The 22,955-nt window shown below is 39.7% G+C and overlaps 3 protein-coding genes across 3 annotated transcripts; 2 read left to right on the top strand and 1 right to left on the bottom strand.

Annotated features, from left to right (window-relative positions):
• Window positions 1-394: 394 nt before the first annotated feature.
• Window positions 395-9,749, bottom strand: LOC128371284 (adapter molecule crk-like). The gene is made up of 3 exons (XM_053331565.1): window positions 9,247-9,749; window positions 5,719-6,323; window positions 395-649 (listed from the first exon to the last, which is right to left on the bottom strand). The coding sequence occupies exons 1-3, from the start codon at window positions 9,464-9,466 to the stop codon at window positions 515-517; spliced, it is 960 nt and encodes a 319-aa protein (XP_053187540.1). The 5' UTR covers window positions 9,467-9,749; the 3' UTR covers window positions 395-514.
• Window positions 9,750-12,472: 2,723 nt separating this feature from the next.
• On the top strand, window positions 12,473-14,161 carry LOC128371283 (tripartite motif-containing protein 16-like). The gene has a single exon (XM_053331564.1). It carries the CDS (start codon window positions 12,488-12,490, stop codon window positions 14,159-14,161), a length of 1,674 nt encoding a protein of 557 aa, XP_053187539.1. The 5' UTR covers window positions 12,473-12,487.
• Window positions 14,162-16,561: 2,400 nt separating this feature from the next.
• On the top strand, window positions 16,562-21,265 carry LOC128371791 (tripartite motif-containing protein 16-like). The gene is made up of 3 exons (XM_053332165.1): window positions 16,562-17,714; window positions 18,428-18,516; window positions 19,523-21,265. Exons 1-3 carry the CDS (start codon window positions 16,562-16,564, stop codon window positions 21,263-21,265), a joined length of 2,985 nt encoding a protein of 994 aa, XP_053188140.1.
• The last annotated feature ends 1,690 nt before the right edge of the window (window positions 21,266-22,955 follow it).

Raw genomic sequence — 22,955 nt, 5'->3', positions numbered from 1 at the left:
ATGAATTTGAACTCCACCAATCAGATGTGAAAGCAACTTTACAAACCTCTTTTTACCTGTTCATTAAAACATTGTTAAAACATCCATGAAGCAGGTTTAGAGCCGTGGAATAGTTAAAAGCTTCAAGCTAGACTAACTGTTTATCTCGTCATAATAAATATTTAACAAATAAATGCTGCTATATCTTCCTGCATGTGAGGAATATGTCATTGCAGGCGTCGGAGATTTTTTTAAAGTGGCTTGTGGTCAGAGAGGAAGTTAAAAAAAAAAGCTAATATAAGCAAACCGATATCAGTCTGACCGTAGTGTAAACTCTTGGTGAGGCCGACGTCCATCGACACGTCTTGCATTGGCGGAGAGGGTCAGGAGGAGCGGCTTCATAAACTGTGTGCTTATATAAATCTTTTTCATTCTGAGCATGATGACAAAAATAAAAATAAAAAATAAAAAAATGGCCGAAGGGAAGGGATGTGCTGGACACTGTGGAGGCGATTGGGAGTGCGTTGTGTGTTTCTCAGCTCTCGTCATCAGGATGGTGTTGTTCCAACAGTCGGACGTGGGTGAAAGGGAAGTGGCCTCGCTTGCCTTTGCACTCGCCCTCCCATTGGCCGTTGACGTTGATCTTGGTCACTTTTACCATGTCGCCCACCTGCCAAAAGACAATATATATAAAAAAGGTCAATAATGTGGTTTTTATGTGTCTATGTGGTTTAGTCAAACTTAAAAGAAGTTAAAACATTTCATTTCATTCTTTTGTGGTTACACCATTTGACATTTTGAGGAGCATTCAGTCTTACTATTGGTTAAAATTGTTTCTTGTGTCCATGTGGTTTAGTCAAATATTGATTGAAACTATATCACACATATAATATAAAGATTATATTATACAAACTCTCTGAGCTCAGCATAAACTGACAGAATCAGTTCATACGAGTCAGATTCATCAATAAAAGCTTGAATGACTGAAATGCCAACACAAAGAAAAGTATTGACGTAAAATTGACTGACCCATCTTCATTTTTTTTATTTAACTACCGGACAACAAAACCACAGAAACAATACGACCCTGCACACTTCATGACTTAATGTCCTGTAATACTGTCAGTGGAAGCTCTTTAAAGCTGCAGTTGGTAAGTCTTATAAAAGTAACTTTTTGTCATATTTGCTAAGACTGTCACTATGTAAAGACAGCATTACATGAAACTAGTAATCTGTAAAATAAAAACAGGCTCATTTAGCCCCGCCTACTGCTCCTACTGCAAATTGCCCAGAATCCACCGCGGCCAGAAAAAAGACCCAATCAGAGCCAGGATTGTGTCTGACAGCTGTCAATCACTGCTCACGCACACAGGCCCTCCCCCTTCCTCCTCACAGGCCCCTCCCCCTTCCTCCTCAGCTCGGTCAAGCTCATATCTCCGAGTTTCTAGGTAAGGTATAGCCATGTGAAAGTCACTGTAAAGCATTTTATATCTAGCTGTGTGGAGTGTAGTTCATGTATTACTGATCGCGCACACGTCAGCCTCCTCTGGGGGAGGGACTTTGGAGGCAGGGCAGGAGTGCAGCGGAGAGGGAGGGGGAAGGATATGACAGTTGTACTTCTTCAAATTGGATGCTAAGTCCTCTCTCTCCTCAAAGTTACCAATTGCCTGCTAAAAGCTTAATTCTACATTCATATTTATATCTACATTATTCATCATCAGCAGCAGCTTTAGCCTGATAATCAGTCTGAAACATCATTTTCATTTTTACATAACTCAGCCTCTCAAATCTCGCATTTCCTGAAATGAAACTTGAGTTATAAACTGTGCCAATCTGCAAACAAATGCACTTTTTAAATAGGATTTAATTTCACTCCATTATGTATTAACTGCTGCTTCTTATCTCCAGAGAAAACATTGTGCTGTGAATATTAACTACAGTGAGTCCATACTTGGTCCTTACAGGCTTCACAAATACATTACGACCGATTTCAACAACAGCAAGAGGTTGATAAACACGGTGTGCTGTCATTTAGTCTGCTCCTTGTCTCACACACACACACAGACACACAGACACACAGACACACAGACACACACACACACACACACTCGTCTTAATTCAAACAAAATGGCAGCGTTGAGAAGACTTGAATAAACAGGGCTTGCAAGCGAGAGAGTCACTACGGCTGACAGGTGGAGGATTTAAGAGGCGGCTGTGTGTTTAAAAGTTGGTGTCAAAAAGAAAAAAAAAAAAGTAGTTATCAAGCCAACGCACGCTACGTCTTAAAAAATTGAAATGATGAAATTATTTTTAATATATTCAGCTTTTGCTCTTCCTGAGTTTAAAGAATGAGCCCAAAAAAAAAAAAAAAGTATATATCTGTTTATTTGAAGCTAATTTGGAGCCAAATGAGTTAAATCAAGTCGACAGCTTTTAAAGTAATCCTTCCTCTGGAGCTTAACAGGAAACTATTTTGATTATTGCAAAAGTAATATGCCCAAATATTTACTGGTTTTAGTAAGGGAGGGGACAATTTAATGCTTTTTATTGGCATACATGATAAAAACATGAATTTATTTGAGTTTTGGACGTTTTTAGATGTCATCTGGGAATTTTTTATTATTATTTTCTGACATTGTGCAGATAAAATGAAAATAATCTGCAGATAAATCAACAATGAACATGTATAATAAATGTATTTAAAGTTTTCACATAAACTTTAAATATATTTTTTGCTCCAAATTCAGATTGTGTATTTTGTCCTCCATCGCTTACATTGTAAAGATGTTTGAAGAAGAGGGATGATTATGTGAGTATGGTTCAGAGTTGGGACGGTTACTATGGTTACAGATTACTGGTTACTCTATTTAAAAAGTAATCTAACATAATAAGTTACATTACTTTGATTAGTAATAGAAATAGTTACTTCCTCCCTCCTTTCCTTCCTTCTTCCTGCCATCCATCCTCCCTCCCTCCTTTCCGTCCTTCCTTCTTCCTCCCTCCTTCCTTCCTCCCTCCCTCCTTCCTTCCTTCCCTCCTCCCCATTACAATCCTTCTTTCCTTCCGTCCTCTTTTCCTTTCTCCCTCGCTCCTCCCTTCTTTCCTTCCTTCCTTCCTTCTTCCTTCCTCCTTCCTTTCCTTCCTTCTTCCCTTCCTTCCTCCCTCCCTTCCTTCTTCGACTCGAGGACAACAGGAGGGTTAAGCACCAAAATCTAGGTTGAGCTGTTTTTCATGGATACTCACATCGTTTATAAGGGAGATAATTTCTTATAAAGCAACATTTATCTCTCATTTGGAAATGTATTCATTAGTTCATGTAGATTTTGGAATATAAAATAAATATATTTGATGAAAAAAGTCAAAAGTCTGTTATGGGCTTAATTGGTACTGTGACATTATTTAAGCCCATGTCATGATTTACTTATATAATACGAAAAATATTGATTTCAAAGAATTAAAAGCAGCAATATATGTATTCAGTAACATGTTAAATATTAAAAAGTGAGGAAAAAAACCCTCCTGAGTAAAATCTTAAAGGTCTGACTTCAGATGTAACCTCCTATGTAATCATCAACATTTTCATCAGTAACTATAGGCGTGTTTCCACTGCAGGAACCTCCCTCACAGGGTCATTTACAGGAACTTTTACGGGGGCCAACGGAGTACCTACTCCAGGGTAGGTACTCCGTTCGGCCCTGAAAAGCTCCTGGGTGGGGCTTGAGGTTAACCCGGCGCTGATTGGCTAAACCTAGAGCAGACTCTGACACCATCAGAAAGCACCAAAACAAGCAGCATTTTTCAAATCCAGCAGAAAGGGAGCATTAGCCTCGCAGACACCGCTGTGAACAACAAGAAAACAGCAAGAAGATGTACGACAAATAGACCGACGATGAGGTGCAGGCATTGATTTCCGTCTACGGCACCGAAGAGATTCAGAGGGGGTTTCTAATCGCACAACGATTACGTGCCGATTGAAACTCGTGACGTCGCGGAAGGGTCCTACTCTGCAGTGGAGACACGGCTACTGAGAGGGCCGAGTGAGAGGACGGTTCCTGTAGAACAGAGGTGTCAAAGGGCCACATACAGTCCAATTTGATCTCATGTGGGCCAGACCATTAAAAAGATGGAAGGAAGGAGGGAAGAAGGGAAGGAAAAGAAGACAGGAAGGAAGGAAGGAAGGAAGGAAGGAAAAGAAGACAGGAAGGAAGGAAGAAAGGAAGAAAGGAAGGAAGAAAGGACCATTAAAAAGATGGAATGAAGGAGGGAAGAAGGGAAGGAAAAGAAGACAGGAAGGAAGGAAGGAAGGAAAAGAAGACAGGAAGGAAGGAAGAAAGGAAGAAAGGAAGGAAGAAAGGACCATTAAAAAGATGGAATGAAGGAGGGAAGAAGGGAAGGAAAAGAAGACAGGAAGGAAGGAAGGAAGGAAGGAAGGAAGGAAGGAAGGAAGAAGGGAAGGAAAAGAAGAAAGGAAGAAAGGAAGGAAGAAAGGACCATTAAAAAGATGGAATGAAGGAGGGAAGAAGGGAAGGAAAAGAAGACAGGAAGGAAGGAAGGAAGGAAAGAAGGAAGGAACGAAGGAAGGAAGGAAGGAAGGAAAAAAGAAAGAAAGGGAGGAAGGAAGGACAGATGGACGGAAGGGAGGACCGATGGAAGGATGTAAGGAAGCAAGGAAGGAAAAAAAGACAGGAAGGAAAGTGGGCCGGTCCACATGTTTGACACCCATGCCTCCTTTTACCTGGAACTCCTGCAGTGGAAACGCGGCTTATAACAGATTACACTTACATTTATTTTGGAATTAAATTAACTAGTTACTCCCCAACATTGCAATTCTTTTCTAAAACAATAGTCAAACATATCCTTCAATAAATAAATCCCCTGCTGTACATATGACTGATGGAAACCAGTCAGCAGAAGGAGTCTTTGAGAGAAAGTTAATTTAGTCTTGACTAAATATACACAGTGCGTCGTGTATCAGGACTAATCACTGCCTCGCTGGCCCGTCAGCCAAAGTTCACATGCTGACATTATTTAAATAAAACAACGTCTAATTGCTAGCTCCCTGCGGTCACTCAGGACAAATTGCCCTAAAAAAGAAAATCCTCCTTCTTAAGTGCATTTAATCCATGAACTCTGAGTAGTGAGTTCACAGGCGGGTCTCATTAATCCATCATGTTTGTTAACAGAGTGCTGCTGAACGACGTAAACAGTCCAACGGTCTCCCGAGGACTCATAATAACCCAGATGATGACAAACTGTCTTTATTAACCTCCGCTCATTGTTTGGCGTCTTATTTACCGTTTTTTGAGCGAACACTCCCGAGAAAACAACGTGCCTTGTTACTGCCGGAGCTCCAGTGGTAATGAAGTACAACGCAGCGCTCACATTACTCCCATCGGAGGGCCGCGACGTACAGAAACGGGCCATTGTAAAGGATGTGTGTGTGTGTGTGTCCGCCTTTCTCTCTACAGAGCCATCTCCGCTGTGAGTGTCTTCGTGTGCGCTGTCAGCTTGCATTTGTAAAGATACTTTGTGTGGACGCTCACATGCATGAGTAAGCCATTAACAAAATCGGGACAATCTACGCTCGCTGCCTCAGCTGAGAGACGAAAAGAAAAAAAAAAGAAAAAGAAAAACTGAAAGGCAAAAAAAAAAAAAAGGAGGTTAACAGTGAATAGAGGGACAGCCTAGGAGAAAATGAATAAATGTGGGGAGGGGGGAGGTTGGGGGGGGGATTGCTACCTCCAGAGCGAGCGCTGTCTTGTCGTAGGCGTTGGGCACCCTCTTCTGAATGGCTCGGGCATAGACGGGCCCGTTCTGTAGGTTTGGAAGCTGCGTGTTGACTACGGGTTGAGCGTACTGGCCCGGGTCTCCCAGTGGGTTAACCTGAGGGGCCCCCGTTCCATCTGGGCTGCCCGCTACACCTCCAACGAGCCCCGCCTGTCCCGTCCCCGCTGCCGGGGGACCCGGGCCGGCGGCGGTGGGCGAGGCGGGCCGGTACTTCTCCACGTAAGGCACGGGGATCATTCCGGCTCGGCCTTCCTGGTTAGCGGCGTTCCACCACTGCTCCTCCGGCTTTTCCAAAACGCGGAGGATGTCCCCCTTGCGGAAGGGCAGGTCCTCGTCGTCGTTGCCGGGGAAGTCAAACAGCGCCCGGACGAACTCGGCCTCCTCGGGTTGCTGGGGGGGGCCGGCGGCGGCGGTGCTGATGAATCCTGTGTGCTTGGCCTTGCTTATGGGCTCTATGAGTGTGGTGGTGTCCAGGTAGTGGATCTTATAAAACTCCAGTAGGGCCGGCAGCGCCTCAAACTCCTGATCGCCGATCCGAAACCGAGGAGGAGCCAAACCTGGCGAGTGGAAAGGTAACGGATGAGTTTGATGAAGGTAAAATCATTTAAAAAAAAGAGAGACAGAAAACGAATAATAAAAACACCAATATTCATAATTAAGACGCAAAAAAAGCACCAGATTACAGTAAAACTTGTAATAGATGTGCAAAGGAAATGTTATTAAGGCCTACGTGATAATAAAAAAGAGCCAACCCCCGACCCTACAATTCATTTCTAATGGACAGATTTGATCATGATTGAAATGTTTAACCTACTAACACAGATTGTTGATTTTCTGGCCTCAGTTGGACAATAACGTTCGAAACGCAACGTCGCTCTCTTTCATTTAATTGCTGTTGAACGTTAAGCTAATGTAACTATCCATTTATAACTAATCCTTTATTTGACCCTCGATAGGGAAATGTATAGCGTTACAGCAGCAAAGTGGGTAGAAAAATATTAAAAAGAAAAACATAACATAAATAAATAAATAAATAATACTAGATACTTTATTGATCCTTCTCAGGAAATTGCTCTGTTAACAGCAGCTACATGTAACATCACATAGAAACACATCTCTGACTATCCAATGGAAAAAACTTATTATACTTTACTTTAGTATATATTATTTAGTATATATTATATTTACTTTAAAAATATTACAAAAAATGCCCAAAAATTACTAATAAAACAGATATATATGTTATAAATAATTTAAAAAATAATGTGTGTGCCAGAGTGCACTGCCATATCTAAAAAAAATCTAAATTATACAACACCTCAAAAAAAAAAAAAGAAGCACAATAGGAGATAAAGTATTAAAATGAATATTGCACAATTTTAAAGTGAAAAAATAAAACGGAGGGGGGGGGGGGCAGAGCTCAGCAGAAAGTTATAATAAATTAAAACAAAAAAACACACCCAGTAATTTCAAGGCAGACATTTGGGACACATTTTCACAAATCTTTGACTATTGAGCCAAGGCTTATTTTTTACCTGCAAGAGGGTGGAATTTATAAAAGTTTTTTTCAAATGATGACAGTTTCAGTTTTACAAGAGAAAATGCTTCAGAAGACAAGGATTAATACTCCCGATGAATGAACAGAGTCAATCAGAAGATGAAAAAAAGGGGTTAATGTAATTTTATAACTCAATATGTTATTAAATCTTATATAAATTCAAATGAGAAACCTTTTATGAATAAATAAATAACCACTATGTCTAGTGCCGGGGTAATTTGGTGATTCAAATGTGTGAAAAATTAAGGTGATACAACACGTTAATATTAATATTGCAGCTGTAACGCCGTGATTGCTCAATGGCTTCTTACTTGGAAACAGTCCAGCAAAATCCACACAGCCACATTTGAATAAAAATAAGTGTATTTATGTACATATTCTGTAACTTCAGATATGTCTGTACACATTTATTGTACACATACTTATGAAAAAACAAGATATTGTTTGCAAGAAAAAGAAAAAACACACCAATCTAAAATGAATGAATGAATGAATGAATGAATGGGCCTGGATGTAAGTCATGATTTTAAATAGTCATTAAAGGATATAAAGTGTGAGAGTGCCTGTTGAATCTCTCCATACATATATATACACATATAAGATTATCTGCTGATGTATTGATATCTGATCTTTTTTATTCCCTAATATCGGCAAGCATGGCGGTCTGTTGTAGCAGCTCCAGCTTTTTCCTCTTTTAGTTTATTGTGTTTATTTCATTTTCTCTCTTTTTTTTGTACATGTGTTTGTTTCTCTTAGTATTTATTGTTCCTTATTTTTTATTTTTTTTAAATTGATGCTGTTTTATTTTACTTTTTCCATTGCAGTGGGACTAATAAAGGAATATCTTATCTTAAAAATCCAGTATTGTTCAGGCCCTAGTTTGAAGACTTCTCTTTGAGCTTTAATACATTTTAATAAACAGGCTTTTTCCACTATCCTCTGGAGGGAAAAAATCTTAGTTGAATGGTTGGCGTCTAATCCTAGCAGCTCTACTTTCAACAGACACTTGAACACTGTGACTTAGATCAGTTTTTATTCTTTCTTGACTTTTTAAGTGGTGGACCTGTTGTGAGCTGAGCTGGGCTGTGTGTGTGTGTGTGTGTGTGTGTGTGTGTGTGTGTGCGTGTGTGTGTGCAACAGGGATGGATCACAGACATTCCTGAAACGCCAATCTGACCAGTCATCCTCCAGTTGTGACAGCCGGGCCTGCCCAGCTCCATTCAGTCCCTCCTGCAGCAGCAGCAGCAGCAGCAGCCCAACTTACCTCCACTACCTCTGAGCTACCCCTCCTCCTGCAAAACCACTCTACCCCTCCAACCCCTCAGTCAGGACAACTTAAAATGAATCATCTCAAGCACTATGATTGAATAGATTAAGCTTTGATTGGATGCTGGTGGCTAGCTAGTTAAACTGCAAAGTTGCACCAAACTCCATTTAAAAAGTAGTCAACTTAAGTGTACTTTGCTTATATGATAAAGTGCACAATCTCTATGCTGTATCGTATGGTTTCTTTTTATTTAACTAGTTCAGCTGATACATTTGCATTACCCAACATGTATAAATATTTTTTTATTAAAGTAAAATAATGTGAAATGCTCTGTCTCAACAGCTGGATCCCTGTAACTTAACCCCACATGTTAAAAGTTATTTCTTCTTTTTTTGGTTGAAGTGAGTTTAAATTTTTTAGTTGTAAATGTGCCGAATTTGAAAGGACAACCAGAAAATATAGAAAACACTCAGATGTTTGTGTCAAAGAACAGATTTGTGTGCTTATTTAAGAAGATTTGGTTAAATTAGACGATTTGTAAAGGGGAGTTTGGCGCGGCGTTCACGGAGCGTATAAAAAAACAGAAATCTTGGATTTACATAAAGATACTTGTAGAAAAACCTCAGATTAAAGTGATAAATAAATTCAACATTACCTGAGCCAGATTGCCGGTTGTTACTGATGCTGTTGATTATATAATGAGACACTTTTGAGTTTTCTGAAACGGACAGCACGTAGTCTCCGGGACTGGTTATTGAGTCTCTCACCAGGAAAACGCCATGTCTCTGTCCCTGCAGGAGAGACACGGCTTCCTGACGGCTCAGCCTCCCCCAGTACCAACTAGCACGGTCCTCTGCATCAAAATTACCGGCCATTGCTTTAAAATCCCGTCCGAGGCTTGAGGCCTTTTCCCCTTCGCCTCTTCTTATCCGCAACTCATACAAAAAACTTTGGTTCAGTAACGCTGCTCCTGCAAGAAATCAAAAATAATAATAACTGTAAAGAAAAAAGGGAAAAAAACGACTTAAGCAATCCTCCCCGATTAATGTTACTACGTTTAAAGTTGGTTGTGTTAATGTTGCGCAACTAAACCCCAACACTCAATTGCTTAAAAAGGGTTTTAAATATGACAAAATAATCTAAACTAATGTGCAACAAGAAAACTCCCGGACTGAAATGGCGGATCTAGGGGAAAAGTTGACCTCATCTACCGGAAGGGATGCCTGGTCAATGGGAATAGCTGCGTTCACTTCCCGTAGAAAACAAAATCACTGTATTGGAGATACGGCTAACATCTCCTCTACTACTCTTAATATCACAGCATATTAAATGCTACTGGGATTCATTTTGTTTGTGCATGCTTTTAATCTGTTTTTTTTTTTTTTTTTTTTTTACTTCTTGGGAATGTTTAAATGTGAGGGAGTGACTCAGAACAACGTGAGAACCTGAACTGTACACATTTACCCCAGCTAGTTTGAAGCCTTGAACGCACCAAGGTGGTATTCAGATCCTTAAATAAAAGTAGGAATAGAGCAATATAAAAAAATACTACATTATAAGTACAAGTGCTGCATGAATACTCGTTATTAAGTATAAATAGAAAATGCATTTAAAGTATTACAGTACATAAGTATTATGAGCTTGATTAGTACAGTAAAAATACATAAGTATTAATAGTTTGATATAGTTAAAATACTAAAAGTACATAAGTATTATGAGCTTGATGTAGTTATAGTATTACAGTAAAAGTACATACGTGTTTTGAGCTTGATGTAGTTAAAGTATTACAGTAAAAGTACATAAGTATTATGAGTGATGTAGTTAAAGTATTACAGTAAAAGTAGTGGTTTGGTCCCTCTGATTGATATTATGACATCATTAGATTATTAATAGTTAAGCATCAGTGTTAGAGCAGCATGTTACTGTTGTAGGTGCTGGAGGTGGAGCTAGTTTACACTACTTTATATACAGTTAGCTAGTTTACACTACTTTATATACAGTTAGCTAGTTTAGGCCAGTGGTTCCCAACCTAGGGGTGGGGCCCCTCCAAAGGGTCGGCAGATAAATCTGACAGGCCATGAAATGATTAATAGGAGAGGAAAGAAGAAAAAACAAGTTCTGAGTCACACATCTCTTTCTCTAATCTTGTTTTTTGGTGAAATATTGGATCATTTTAATATTTATTGAAATTAAACCATGTGAGAAGTTTAGAGGGAAAAATCACTGTTTGGTGGAGCTGTTAACACTCATACTCATACTCATAGACATCTGAAATGTGTGGAAAGTACAAGTACCTCAAAATTGTACTTAAGTGAAGTATTTGAGTAAGAGTACTAGAGTGATTTAAATTACAAAGTAGGCTGTTGATTCTTGAGTTGCTCAATGGCACAATGTCAAAAACAGTCCCTGGAAATCTTTTGGATAGACTGCACAACTACATGACAGAGGGATTTAAAATGACGAACCAGGCCATTGACTAGTGAAAATAGTGTTGATGGGAATCTCTTGGATTGACTGCACTACAGTCAGTGTGCAGACGTAATGTCATGAGCTCTTTTTTCTCACAGTTTACACCTTAAAGTAGTTTAGCATAGCAAAAGTTTATAATTTATGGGCAGAATATAAACATTAAAAAATGTTTTATACACACTATAATTTAGTTGTACATACCTATAAGTGTTTATTAATGTATTTATAGCTGCAACAATGACTTAAATAATACATCATCTGTTGATAAACAGGAAATGAATTGCAAACTAATTTGATAATTGACCACTAGTTTTAAGTCCATTTGAACAAAATTCAAATTTCTTTTAGTTCCTGCTTCTTAAATGTGACATTTTTTTGTCTTATATGACTAAACAGATAATACTGGGTTGTGGACAAAACATTTTAAGTTGCATCTTGGAGTTCTAAACATAGTTATAATGTTTCATGATTTTCTGACTTGACCTAATGATTAAGAAAATAATCAACAGATTAGTCAATGTAGAATATTTTGATTACTTGCAACTCCAAATGTATTTATCAACTGCTATGACTCCTGATGGCACCTAGTGGAGGCTGCTGTATAAATTGATAATGGACAATGAAACACACTTGTAAAGACATTAAATATGTCTTCACGGGAGAAGTTACAATTATTGACAAATACTGTACATTAATAGAAATTAAAAATATTTGTATCTGCTTAAGACTACATTGTAGTGTTTTATAAACTACTTATTAATGGTAAGTAAGGGAACTTAAAAGTATTTTTCTTTTCAACCTGCATTAATACATTATTTTGACCACTTGGGGGCAGCAGATCACACTGTAAACATCACTGGCAGAATACAGTATTATCACCTTATAAAATGGATTTGGTGAACATGTTACCAAACAGTTACCAATTTACTCATCCAGCCCACTTGACAAATGTTAATTAACATTCACTCTGTTGTGTTGTGTTTTGCTTGTTTGTGATAGATAGATAGATAGATAGATAGATAGATAGATAGATAGATAGATAGATAGATAGATAGATAGATAGATAGATAGATAGATAGATAGATAGATAGATAGATAGATAGATAGTATACTTTTGTATTACTATGATTTAAGTCATTTACAATTATCTTATTTCTTTAATATTTAATTAGGTTTTTATCGTCTCTCTCATACTGCTCCTCTCCCTTGCATGAATCATAGTTTGATAACTCCTCCCTCTTCTTCCTGCTTTTAAACACAACATTTCCTTGTTCCTTCCCTTTCAGATCTACAGTTTGTAGATGGGTGTAACCAACATGTGGTGAAGTGCAGGGAGCTGTCAACCTCATGCTGTTTAGATCAGAGCTCAAACTAGTTTCACTTTTTCGAAAGAGAAATTCAGACAGTCATTGCCACTGAGAGCAGAAATGGCAGAGAAAGGAGATCAGCTGGACCGGGAAACCTTCTCTTGTTCGATCTGTCTGGATCTATTGAAGGATCCGGTGGCTATTCCCTGTGGACACAGCTACTGCATGAGCTGTATTAAAAACTTCTGGGATGAAGAGGATGAGAAGAAAATCCACAGCTGCCCTCAGTGTAGGCAGACCTTCACACTGAGGCCTGTCCTGGGTAAAAACACCATGTTAGCAGCTTTAGTGGAGCAGCTGAAGAAGACTGGACTCCAAGCTGCTCCTGCTGATCACTACTATGCTGGACCTGAAGATGTGGCCTGTGATGTCTGCACTGGGAGGAAGTTAAAAGCCTTCAAGTCCTGCCTCGTCTGTCTGGCCTCTTACTGTGAGAAACACCTCCAGCCTCACTATCATGCAGCTCCATTAAAGAAACACAAACTGGTCAAACCCTCCAAAACGCTCCAAGAGAACATCTGCCCTCGTCATGATGAGGTGATGAAGATTTTTTGCCGTACTGATCAGCATAGTATCTGTTATCTCTGCACTATGGATGAACATAAAGGCCACAACACAGTCCCAGCTGCAGCAGAAAGGACTGAGAGGCAGAGAGAGCTCGAGGTGAGTCGACAAAACATCCAGCAGAGAATCCAGGACAGAGAGAAAGATGTGAAGCTGCTTCAACAGGAGGTGAGGGCCATAAGTCGCTCTGCTGATAAAGCAGTGGAGGACAGTGAGAAGATCTTCACTGAGCTGATCAGTCTCATCCAGAAAAGAAGCTCTGATGTGAAGCAGCAGATCAGATCCCAGCAGGAAACTGAAATGAGTCGAGTCAAAGAGCTTCAGGAGAAGCTGCAGCAGGAGATCACTGAGCTGAAGAGGAAAGACGCTGAACTGAAGCAACTCTCACACACAGAGGATCACAACCAGTTTCTACACAACTACCCCTCACTGTCACAACTCAGTGAAACTACAGACTCATCCAGCATCAATATCCGTCCTCTGAGATACTTTGAGGATGTGACAGCAGCTGTGTCAGAGCTCAGAGATAAACTACAGGACATCCTGAGAGAGAAATGGACAGACATCTCACTGACCATCACTGAAGTGGACGTTTTACTGCCACAACCAGAGCCCAAGACCAGAGCTGGATTCTTAAAATATTCATGTGAAATCACACTGGATCCAAACACTGCATGCAAATGGCTGTTTTTATCTGAGGGAAACAGAAAAGCAACATCCATACATAAAGAACAGTCTTACTCTCGTCATCCAGACAGATTCACTAGATTGATTCAGGTCCTGAGCAGAGAGAGTCTGACTGGACGTTGTTACTGGGAGGTGGAGTGGAGCGGGGAAAGAGTTTATGTAGCAGTCGCATACAAGAATATGAGCAGAACAGGAGACTGGAATGAATGTACATTTGGACACAATGACAAATCTTGGGCTTTAGATTGTGACAAGTACACTTATAAGTTTTGGTTCAACAACATCTCAACTCCCGTCTCAGGCCCTCGTTCCTCCAGAGTCGGAGTGTACCTGGATCACACAGCAGGTATTCTGTCCTTCTACAGCGTCTCTGAAACCATGACTCTCCTCCGTAGAGTCCAGACCACATTCACTCAGCCTCTCTATGCTGGAGTTTTGCTTTATTGGTTTAGAGACACAGCTGAGTTCTGTAAACTCAAATAGACAGAAACCATTTAAGACTTCATCAGTCAGATTCTGTTTGTATTTCTTCATTTTGTTTCTGAGAGCTTGTTGCTGTTTCTGAACTGCACAGAGATCACCTGTCAATCAAACTGTGATTGTCAATACCTTTTTTCTAGTGATTTGTTCTAATGATGTTTTAAATTCATGTAAAATGTCACTTTTCCCTGTGTATTTTTTTACCATGGAGGCTATCACTGCTCATGACAAATGTTTGAACTTTTACTGACATTTCTTCAATCTCTCTTTGTTCTAAATCTGAGTTTAATGTTTATTTTGATTCATTTGTTTGCTGTTGTTCACTTCAGCATCTGAAACAGAGAACAATGTTTAAAAAGAAATGATAAAGAAAACATAAAGAATTGTTGAATAAAAATGTAATTATCCTGATAATCATCAAAAAGCAGATCATTGATTATTTTCTTTAACATCCTGTGTTAAACACAGTGATTGTGTGGATAAAGTGAATCTGTTCATGAAAACATTGAACAAGTCATTTAACAGACTTTACTGATTAGATGTGTGAACAAACTGAAGGTATACCTAATGAATAAAGCTGTTTTTTTTCTCAAGAATGAATGAAAAAAAAATGTTTGTCTTCATTTCAGGATCATATTAAAAGCTTCTGGAGAAAATGTGAAACTAATATGAGAGTTTATTTGAGGCGCTTTTCCTCCTGAAACACAACAAAGTACTGTGCTAATATTAATTAATAATATTGAATTAATAAACAAAATGATTTAATTAATAAATATTTAAATGTTCTTATCTGCTTACATCTACATTATATTGCTTTATAAACTACTTATTTAATGTTTATACTGCTTATAAATGCTAAATATGGAAAATCAAGTGGAGATATTTTCAACCAGAATTAATACATTATTTTGTCCACTTGGGGGCAGCAGAGCACACTGTAAACATCACTGGCAGAATACAGTATAATCACCTTATGAAGAGGATGTGGTGAACATGTTACCAAACAGTTACCAATTTACTCATCCAGCAGACAAGAGGCAACATTAGCATTAGTCTGCAGTCATGTTTCTGTCCACTTGACAAATGTGAATCCGCATTCACTCCATTTTAGGCCAGTTTCGGTGTGCAACAACTCCTGAGATAAAGATATGTGACTCCAGTTCTTAAATTATTTATTTATTCTGTATATAGGCTGTAGATAAGTGTTGGTGGTGATTGTGGACCCTCAGCTTCCTCCCATGGTAGTCTGATGGGAGGATCACTCAAACCGCTCAAACCTGCCGGAGGAGGACGGACTAACAGAGCTGCTAAACCGCCAGGTAAGCTAAACATTGAAGACAAGTGCTCAGTCACTACACTCATCCCTCTTTCTGGTCTTGAGGATACCGACGACCAGCAATCCTCTGATTATAAACTTTCTCCCTGTTATTCAGCTGTCTAAGTCAGACAGTTTGGTTGTGGCTGTCTCACCTGTCCGACTCTGAAGAAGTTAACTAGCTAAGCGGAGTTTCCCTTCAGTCAGGACGGTGGAAACCTGTCGAGAGACAGTAGTTTGGACCGTCTGTAACCTCTGATGTGTGCGTTAAGGACATACATGTAAGCTTTAACACTTCTTTTTGTAAATATTGCTGCCTGAATCGACCTTCTTGTTCACATATTCTACCTCATTCTGACGGGTTTGCTCGATTAATTGATTGACCTTTTAATGACTTTGTAGACGGAGTTGCCTTATTAGCCTATCAGTGTTTTTATTTAGGATGGTGTAGGTTATTGAGGAGATAGTAGTTTTATTGTTAACTGTATAATATACAGAACAGTAATATACAGTGTATATTACTGTTCTGCAGAGGGACACACACACACTCACATATAGGCCTATTATTGTGTGCAAATGATAGTAATTCTATATTTTTGTTTGAGCCTCTATAGTTGCAATGTTTATTATTTTCCCTGTTATGATCATTTGTTAATATATTACATAGATACTTTATCCCAAGGAGAAATTACAGTATTACAGCAGCGAACAATTAGGTAAAAGACACAAGTAATCACCGGTAGAGTTATTACACGTGTGTCTGTGTGTGTGTTTTTGGATTTTATACTTTTGAGTCGTCTATGTATTTTTTTTTTAATGATTTACTAGCCTATGTTTCTATCATCTCTCTGAAACTGCTCCTCTTCCTGGATTGAATGACAGTGTGATAACTCCTCCCTCTTCTTTCTGCTCTCAAACACAACACTTCCTTGTTCCCTCCCTTTCAGATCTACGGTTTGAAGATGGGTGTAATCAACATGTGGTGAAGGGCAGGGAGCTGCCAGCCTCATGCTGTTTAGATCAGAGCTCCTACTAGTTTCACTTCTGGGAAAGAGAAAGTCACACAGTTGTTGCCACTGAGAGTAGAAATGGCAGAGAAAGGAGATCAGCTGGACCGGGAAACCTTCTCTTGTTCGATCTGTCTGGATCTACTGAAGGATCCGGTGACAATTAACTGTGGACACAGCTACTGCATGAGCTGTATTAAAAACTTCTGGGATGAAGAGGATGAGAAAAAAATCCACAGCTGCCCTCAGTGCAGGCAGACCTTCACACCGAGGCCTGTCCTGGGTAAAAACACCATGTTAGCAGCTTTAGTGGAGCAGCTGAAGAAGACTGGACTCCAAACTGCTCCTGCTGATCTCTTCTATGCTGGAGCTGAAGATGTGTCCTGTGATGTCTGCACTGGGAGGAAGCTAAAAGCCCTCAAGTCCTGTCTCATCTGTCTGGCCTCTTACTGTGAGAAACACCTCCAGCCTCACTATCATGCATCTCCATTAAAGAAACACAAACTGGTCAAACCCTCCAAAACGCTCCAGGAAAACATCTGCTCTCATCATGATGAGGTGATGAAGATTTTTTGCCGCACTGATCAGCAGACTATCTGTTATCTCTGCTCTCTGGATGAACATAAAGGCCACGACACAGTCTCAGCTGCAGCAGAAAGGACTGAGAGGCAGAGAGAGCTTGAGGTGAGTCGACAAAACATCCAGCAGAGAATACAGGACAGAGAGAAAGATGTGAAGCTGCTTCAACAGGAGGTGGAGGCTGTCACTCGCTCTACTGATAAAGCAGTGGAGGACAGTGAGAAGATCTTCACTGAGCTAATCCATCTCATCCAGAAAAGAAACTCTGATGTGAAGCAGCAGATTAGATCCCAACAGGAAACTGAAGTGAGTCGAGTCAAAGAGCTTCAGGAGAAGCTGCAGCAGGAGATCACGGAGCTGAAGAGGAAAGACGCTGAACTGAAGCAACTCTCACACACAGAGGATCACAACCAGTTTCTACACAACTACCTCTCACTGTCACAACTCAGTGAACCTACAGACTCATCCAGGATCAATAACCGTCCTCTGAGATACTTTGAGGATGTGATAGCAGCTGTGTCAGAGCTCAGAGATAAACTACAGGACATCCTGACAGAGAAATGGACAGACATCTCACTGACAGTCACTAAAGTGGACGTTTTACTGTCACAACCAGCGCCCAAGACCAGAGCTGGATTCTTATACAGCAACAGACGTTACTGATTAGATGTGTGAACAAACTGAAGGTTTACATAATGAATAAATCTGGGGGTTTTTCTCAAGAATGAAAAAAATATTTTCTTTTGTCTTCATTTCAAGATCTTATTAAAAGCTTCTGGAGAAAATGTGAAACTAATGTGACAGTTTCTTTGTGGCACTTTTCCTCCTGAAACTCTACAAAGTACAGTGTTAATGTTAATAAATATTATCTAATTAATAAATAATAAACTGACCTAACTAGTGAACACTTAAAATGTTATCTGCTGGTATCTACATTATATTGGTTCATAAACTACTCATTAAATGTTCATATTCTGCTTTTAAATACTAAATAAGGGAACTTGAAGTGTTTTTCTTTTCAACCTATATTAATACATTATTCTGGCCACTTGGGGGCAGCAGAGAACATTGTAATCATCACTGGCAGAATACAGTAGCCTATTATCACCTTATAAAATAGATGTGGTGAACATGTTACCAAACAGTTACGAATTTACTCATCCAGCAGACAAGAGGCAACATTAGCATTAATCTGCAGTCATGTTTCTGTCCATTTGACAAATGGAAATCCACATTCACTCTCTTTTTACGTCTGTTTCGGTGTGCAACAACTCCCGAGATAAAGATATGTGACTCCAGTTGTTAAGTTATTTATTTATTTTGTATATAGGCTGTAGATAAGTGTTGGTGGTGATTGTGGACCCTCAGCTTCCTCCGATGGTAGTCTGATGGGAGGATCACTCAAACCGCTCAAACCTACCGGAGGAGGACGGACTTACAGAGCTGCTACCCGCCAGGTAAGCTAAGTATTGAAAACATGTGCTCAGTCACTACACTCATCCCTCTTTCAGGTCTTGAGGACACCGACGACCAGGAGTCCTCTGATTATAAACGTTCTCCCTGTTATTCAGCTGTCTAAGTCAGACAGTTTGGTTGTGGCTGTCTCACCTGTCCGACTCTGAAGAAGTTAACTAGCTAAGCGGAGTTTCCCTTCAGTCAGGACGGTGGAAACCTGTCGAGAGACAATCATTTGGACTGTCTGTAACCTCTGATGTGTGCGTGAAGGACATACATGTAGGCTTTAACACTTATTTTTGTAAATATTGCTGTCTGAATCGACCTTCTTGTTTACATATTCTACCTCATTCTGACGGGTTTGCTCGATTAATTGATTGACCTTTTAATGACTTTGTAGACGGAGTTACCTTATTAGCCTATCAGTGTTTTTATTTAGGATGGTGTAGGTTATTTAGGAGGAGGTAGTTTTATTGTTGACTGTATATTACTGTTCTGCAGAGGGACACACACACACATATGCCTATCATTGTGTGCACATTATAGTAATTCTGTATTTCTTTATTGGTGTATAGTTGCAACGTTTATTATTTTCCCTGTTATGATCATCTGTTAATATATTACATAGATACTTTTTTATCCCAAGGTTAAAGTATTACAGCAGCGAACAATGAGGTAAAAAAGGTAAAAGACACCAGTTCAATCACAGGTTGAGTTATTGTAGCTGTATACACGTGTGTCTGTGTGTGTGTTTATATGCTTTTTGATTAATACTCTTGAGTAGTCTATGTTCATTTTGCTTTTTAATGATTAACTAACCTATGTTTCTATGTTTCTCTCAAACTGCTCCTCTTCCTGGATTGAATGACAGTTTGATGACTTCTCCCTCTTCTTCCTGCTTTTAAACACAACATGTCCTTGTTCCCTCCTCTTCAGATCTACAGTTTGAAGATGGGTGTAAACAACATGTGGTGAAGTGCAGGGAGCTGTCAACCTCATGCTGTTTAGATCAGAGCTCAAACTAGTTTCACTTCTGAGAAAGAGAAAGTCAGACAGTTGTTGCCACTGAGAGCTGAAATGGCAGAGAAAGGAGATCAGCTGGACCGAGAAACCTTCTCTTGTTCGATCTGTCTGGATCTACTGAAGGATCCGGTGGCTATTCCCTGTGGACACAGCTACTGCATGAGCTGTATTAAGAACTTCTGGGATGAAGAGGATGAGAAGAAAATCCACAGCTGCCCTCAGTGCAGGCAGACCTTCACAACGAGGCCTGTCCTGGGTAAAAACACCATGTTAGCAGCTTTAGTGGAACAGCTTAAGAAGACTGGACTCCAAGCTGCTCCTGCCGATCATTGCTATGCTGGACCTGAAGATGTGGCCTGTGATTTCTGCACTGGGAGGAAGCTGAAAGCCTTCAAATCTTGTCTGAATTGTCTGGCCTCTTACTGTGAGAAACACCTCCAGCCTCACTATGATGTAGCTCCATTGAAGACACACAAGCTGGTCGAACCCTCCAAAACACTCCAAGAGAACATCTGCTCTCGTCATGATGAAGTGATGAAGATTTTCTGCCGTTCTGATCAGCAGAGTATCTGTTATCTCTGCACTATGGATAAACATAAAGGCCATGACACAGTCCCAGCTGCAGCAGAAAGGACTGAGAGGCAGAGAGAGCTCGAGGCCAGTCGACAAACCATCCAGCAGAGAATCCAGGACAGAGAGAAAGATGTGAAGCTGCTTCAACAGGAGGTGAGGGCCATAAGTCGCTCTGCTGATAAAGCAGTGGAGGACAGTGAGAAGATCTTCACTGAGCTGATCCATCTCATGCAGAAAAGAAGCTCTGATGTGAAGCAGCAGATCAGATCCCAGCAGGAAACTGAAGTGAGTCGAGTCAAAGAGCTTCAGGAGAAGCTGCAGCAGGAGATCACTGAGCTGAAGAGGAAAGACGCTGAACTGAAGCAACTCTCACACACAGAGGATCACAACCAATTTCTACACAACTACCCCTCACTGTCACAACTCAGTGAACCTACAGACTCATCCAGCATCAATGTCCGTCCTCTGAGATACTTTGAGGATGTGACAGCAGCTGTGTCAGAGCTCAGAGATAAACTACAGGACATTCTGACAGAGAAATGGACAGACATCTTAGTAGCAGTCATTGACGTGGACGTTTTACTGTCACAACCAGAGCCCAAGACCAGAGCTGGACTTTTAAAATATTCATGTGAAATCACACTGGATCCAAACACAGCAAACACATATCTGTTATTATCTGAGGGGAACAGAAAAGTAACATCCATGTGGGATGATCAGTCTTACTCAAGTCACACAGACAGATTCACTGAATGTTGGCAGGTCCTGAGCAGAGAGAGTCTGACTGGACGTTGTTACTGGGAGGTGGAGTTGAGCGGGAAAAGAGTTTATGTAGCAGTCACATACAAGAATATCAGCAGAGGAGGGAACTCAAGTGAATGTAGATTTGGATACAATGACAAATCTTGGGCTTTAGATTGTGACAAAAACAGTTATAAGTTTTGGTTCAACAACATCTCAACTCCCGTCTCAGGTCCTCGTTCCTCCAGAGTCGGAGTGTACCTGGATCACACAGCAGGTATTCTGTCCTTCTACAGCGTCTCTGAAACCATGACTCTCCTCCACAGAGTCCAGACCACATTCACTCAGCCTCTCTATGCTGGAGTTTTGCTTTATTGGTTTAGAGACACAGCAGAGTTCTGTAAAGTCAAATAGACAGAAACCATTTCAGACTTCTTGTGTCAGATTCTGTTTGTATTTTTTTTTTTTTTGTCTCTGTTGTTTCTGAGAGCTTGTTGCTGTTTCTGAACTGCACAGAGATCACATGTCAATCAAACTGTGATTGTAAACACTTTTTGCGGTGATTTGCTCTATTGATGTTTTAAATTGATGTGAAATGTCACTTTTCCCTGTGTGTTTTTGGTCATGGAAGCGATCACTGCTCATGACGATGTTTAAACTTTTACTGACATTTCTTTAGATGAATATTTTAATTTCTCTTTGTTCTAAATCTTAGTTTAATGTTTATTTTGATGTATTTGTGTGCAGTTGTTCTCTTCCAACTCAGCATCTTAAACAGAAAAAAATATTTAGAAAGAAATGATGAAGAAAACATGAAGAAATGTAGAATAAAACTGTAATTATCCTGATAATAATCAGTAAGTAGATCATTGATTATTTTCTTGTACATAGCTGACATATTATGTTCATGAAGTCATTGAACGAGTCATTTAATAGACTTTACTGATTAGATTGAACAAAACTGAAGGTTTACATAATGAATAAAGCTGTTTTTTTCTCAAGAACAAACATATTCTCTTGTCTTCATTTCAGGATCTTATTAAAAGCTTTTGGGGGAAATGTGAAACTAATATGAGAGTTTATTTGTGGCACTTTTCCTCCTGAAACTCTACAAAGTAGTGTTAATGTTAATTATAATATGTAATTAATAAACAACAAACTGATTTAATACATGAAAACCTGAAATGTTCTTACCTGCTTACATCTACATTATAGTGTCATTAAAAGTACTTAACAAATGTTTATATACTGCTTAAATGCTAAATAAGGGAACTTTGTGTTTCTCTTCAACCTGCATTAATTCACTATTTTTAACCACTTGGGGGAAGCAGAGCACACTTTAAACGTCACTGGTGAAATACAGTATTAACGCCTTATGACGAGGATTTGGTGAACATGTTGCCAAACAGTTACCAATTTACTCATCCAGCAGACAAGAGGCAACATTAGCATTAATCTGCAGTAATCTTTCTGCCCACTTGACAAATGTAAATCCACATTCACTCTCTTTTTACGCCTGTTTCGGTGTGCAACAACTCCTGAGATAAAGATATGTGACTCCAGTTGTTAAATTATTTATTTATTTTGTATATAGGCTGTAGATAAGTGTTGGTGGTGATTGTGGACCCTCAGCTTCCTCCCATAGTCTGTGTGAGGAGGATCACTCAAACCTACCGGAGGAGGACGGATTTACAGAACTGCTACCCTCCAGGTAAGCTAAGTATTGAAAACACATGTGCCTAGACACTGCACTCATCCCTCTTTCAGGTCTTGAGGATACCGACGACCAGGAGTCCTCTGATAATAAACTCTCTCCCTGTTATTTAGCTGTCTAAGTCAGACAGTTTGGTTGTGGCTGTCTCACCTGTCCGACTCTGAAGAAGTTAACTAGCTAAGCGGAGTTTCCCTTCAGTCAGGACGGTGGAAACCTGTCGAGAGACAATAGTTTGGACCGTCTCTAACCTCTGATGTGTGCATGAGGGACATACATGTAAGCTTTAACACTTCTTTTTGTAAATATTGCTGTCTCAATCGACCTTCTTGTTCACATATTCTACCTCATTCTGACGGGTTTGCTCGATTAATTGATTGACCTTTTAATGAC

The sequence above is a fragment of the Scomber japonicus genome, chromosome 13 (genome assembly GCF_027409825.1).
Source record: "Scomber japonicus isolate fScoJap1 chromosome 13, fScoJap1.pri, whole genome shotgun sequence".
Classification (NCBI taxonomy): Eukaryota; Metazoa; Chordata; class Actinopteri; order Scombriformes; family Scombridae; genus Scomber; species Scomber japonicus.
This window is presented reverse-complemented; position numbering and strand designations above follow the sequence as displayed.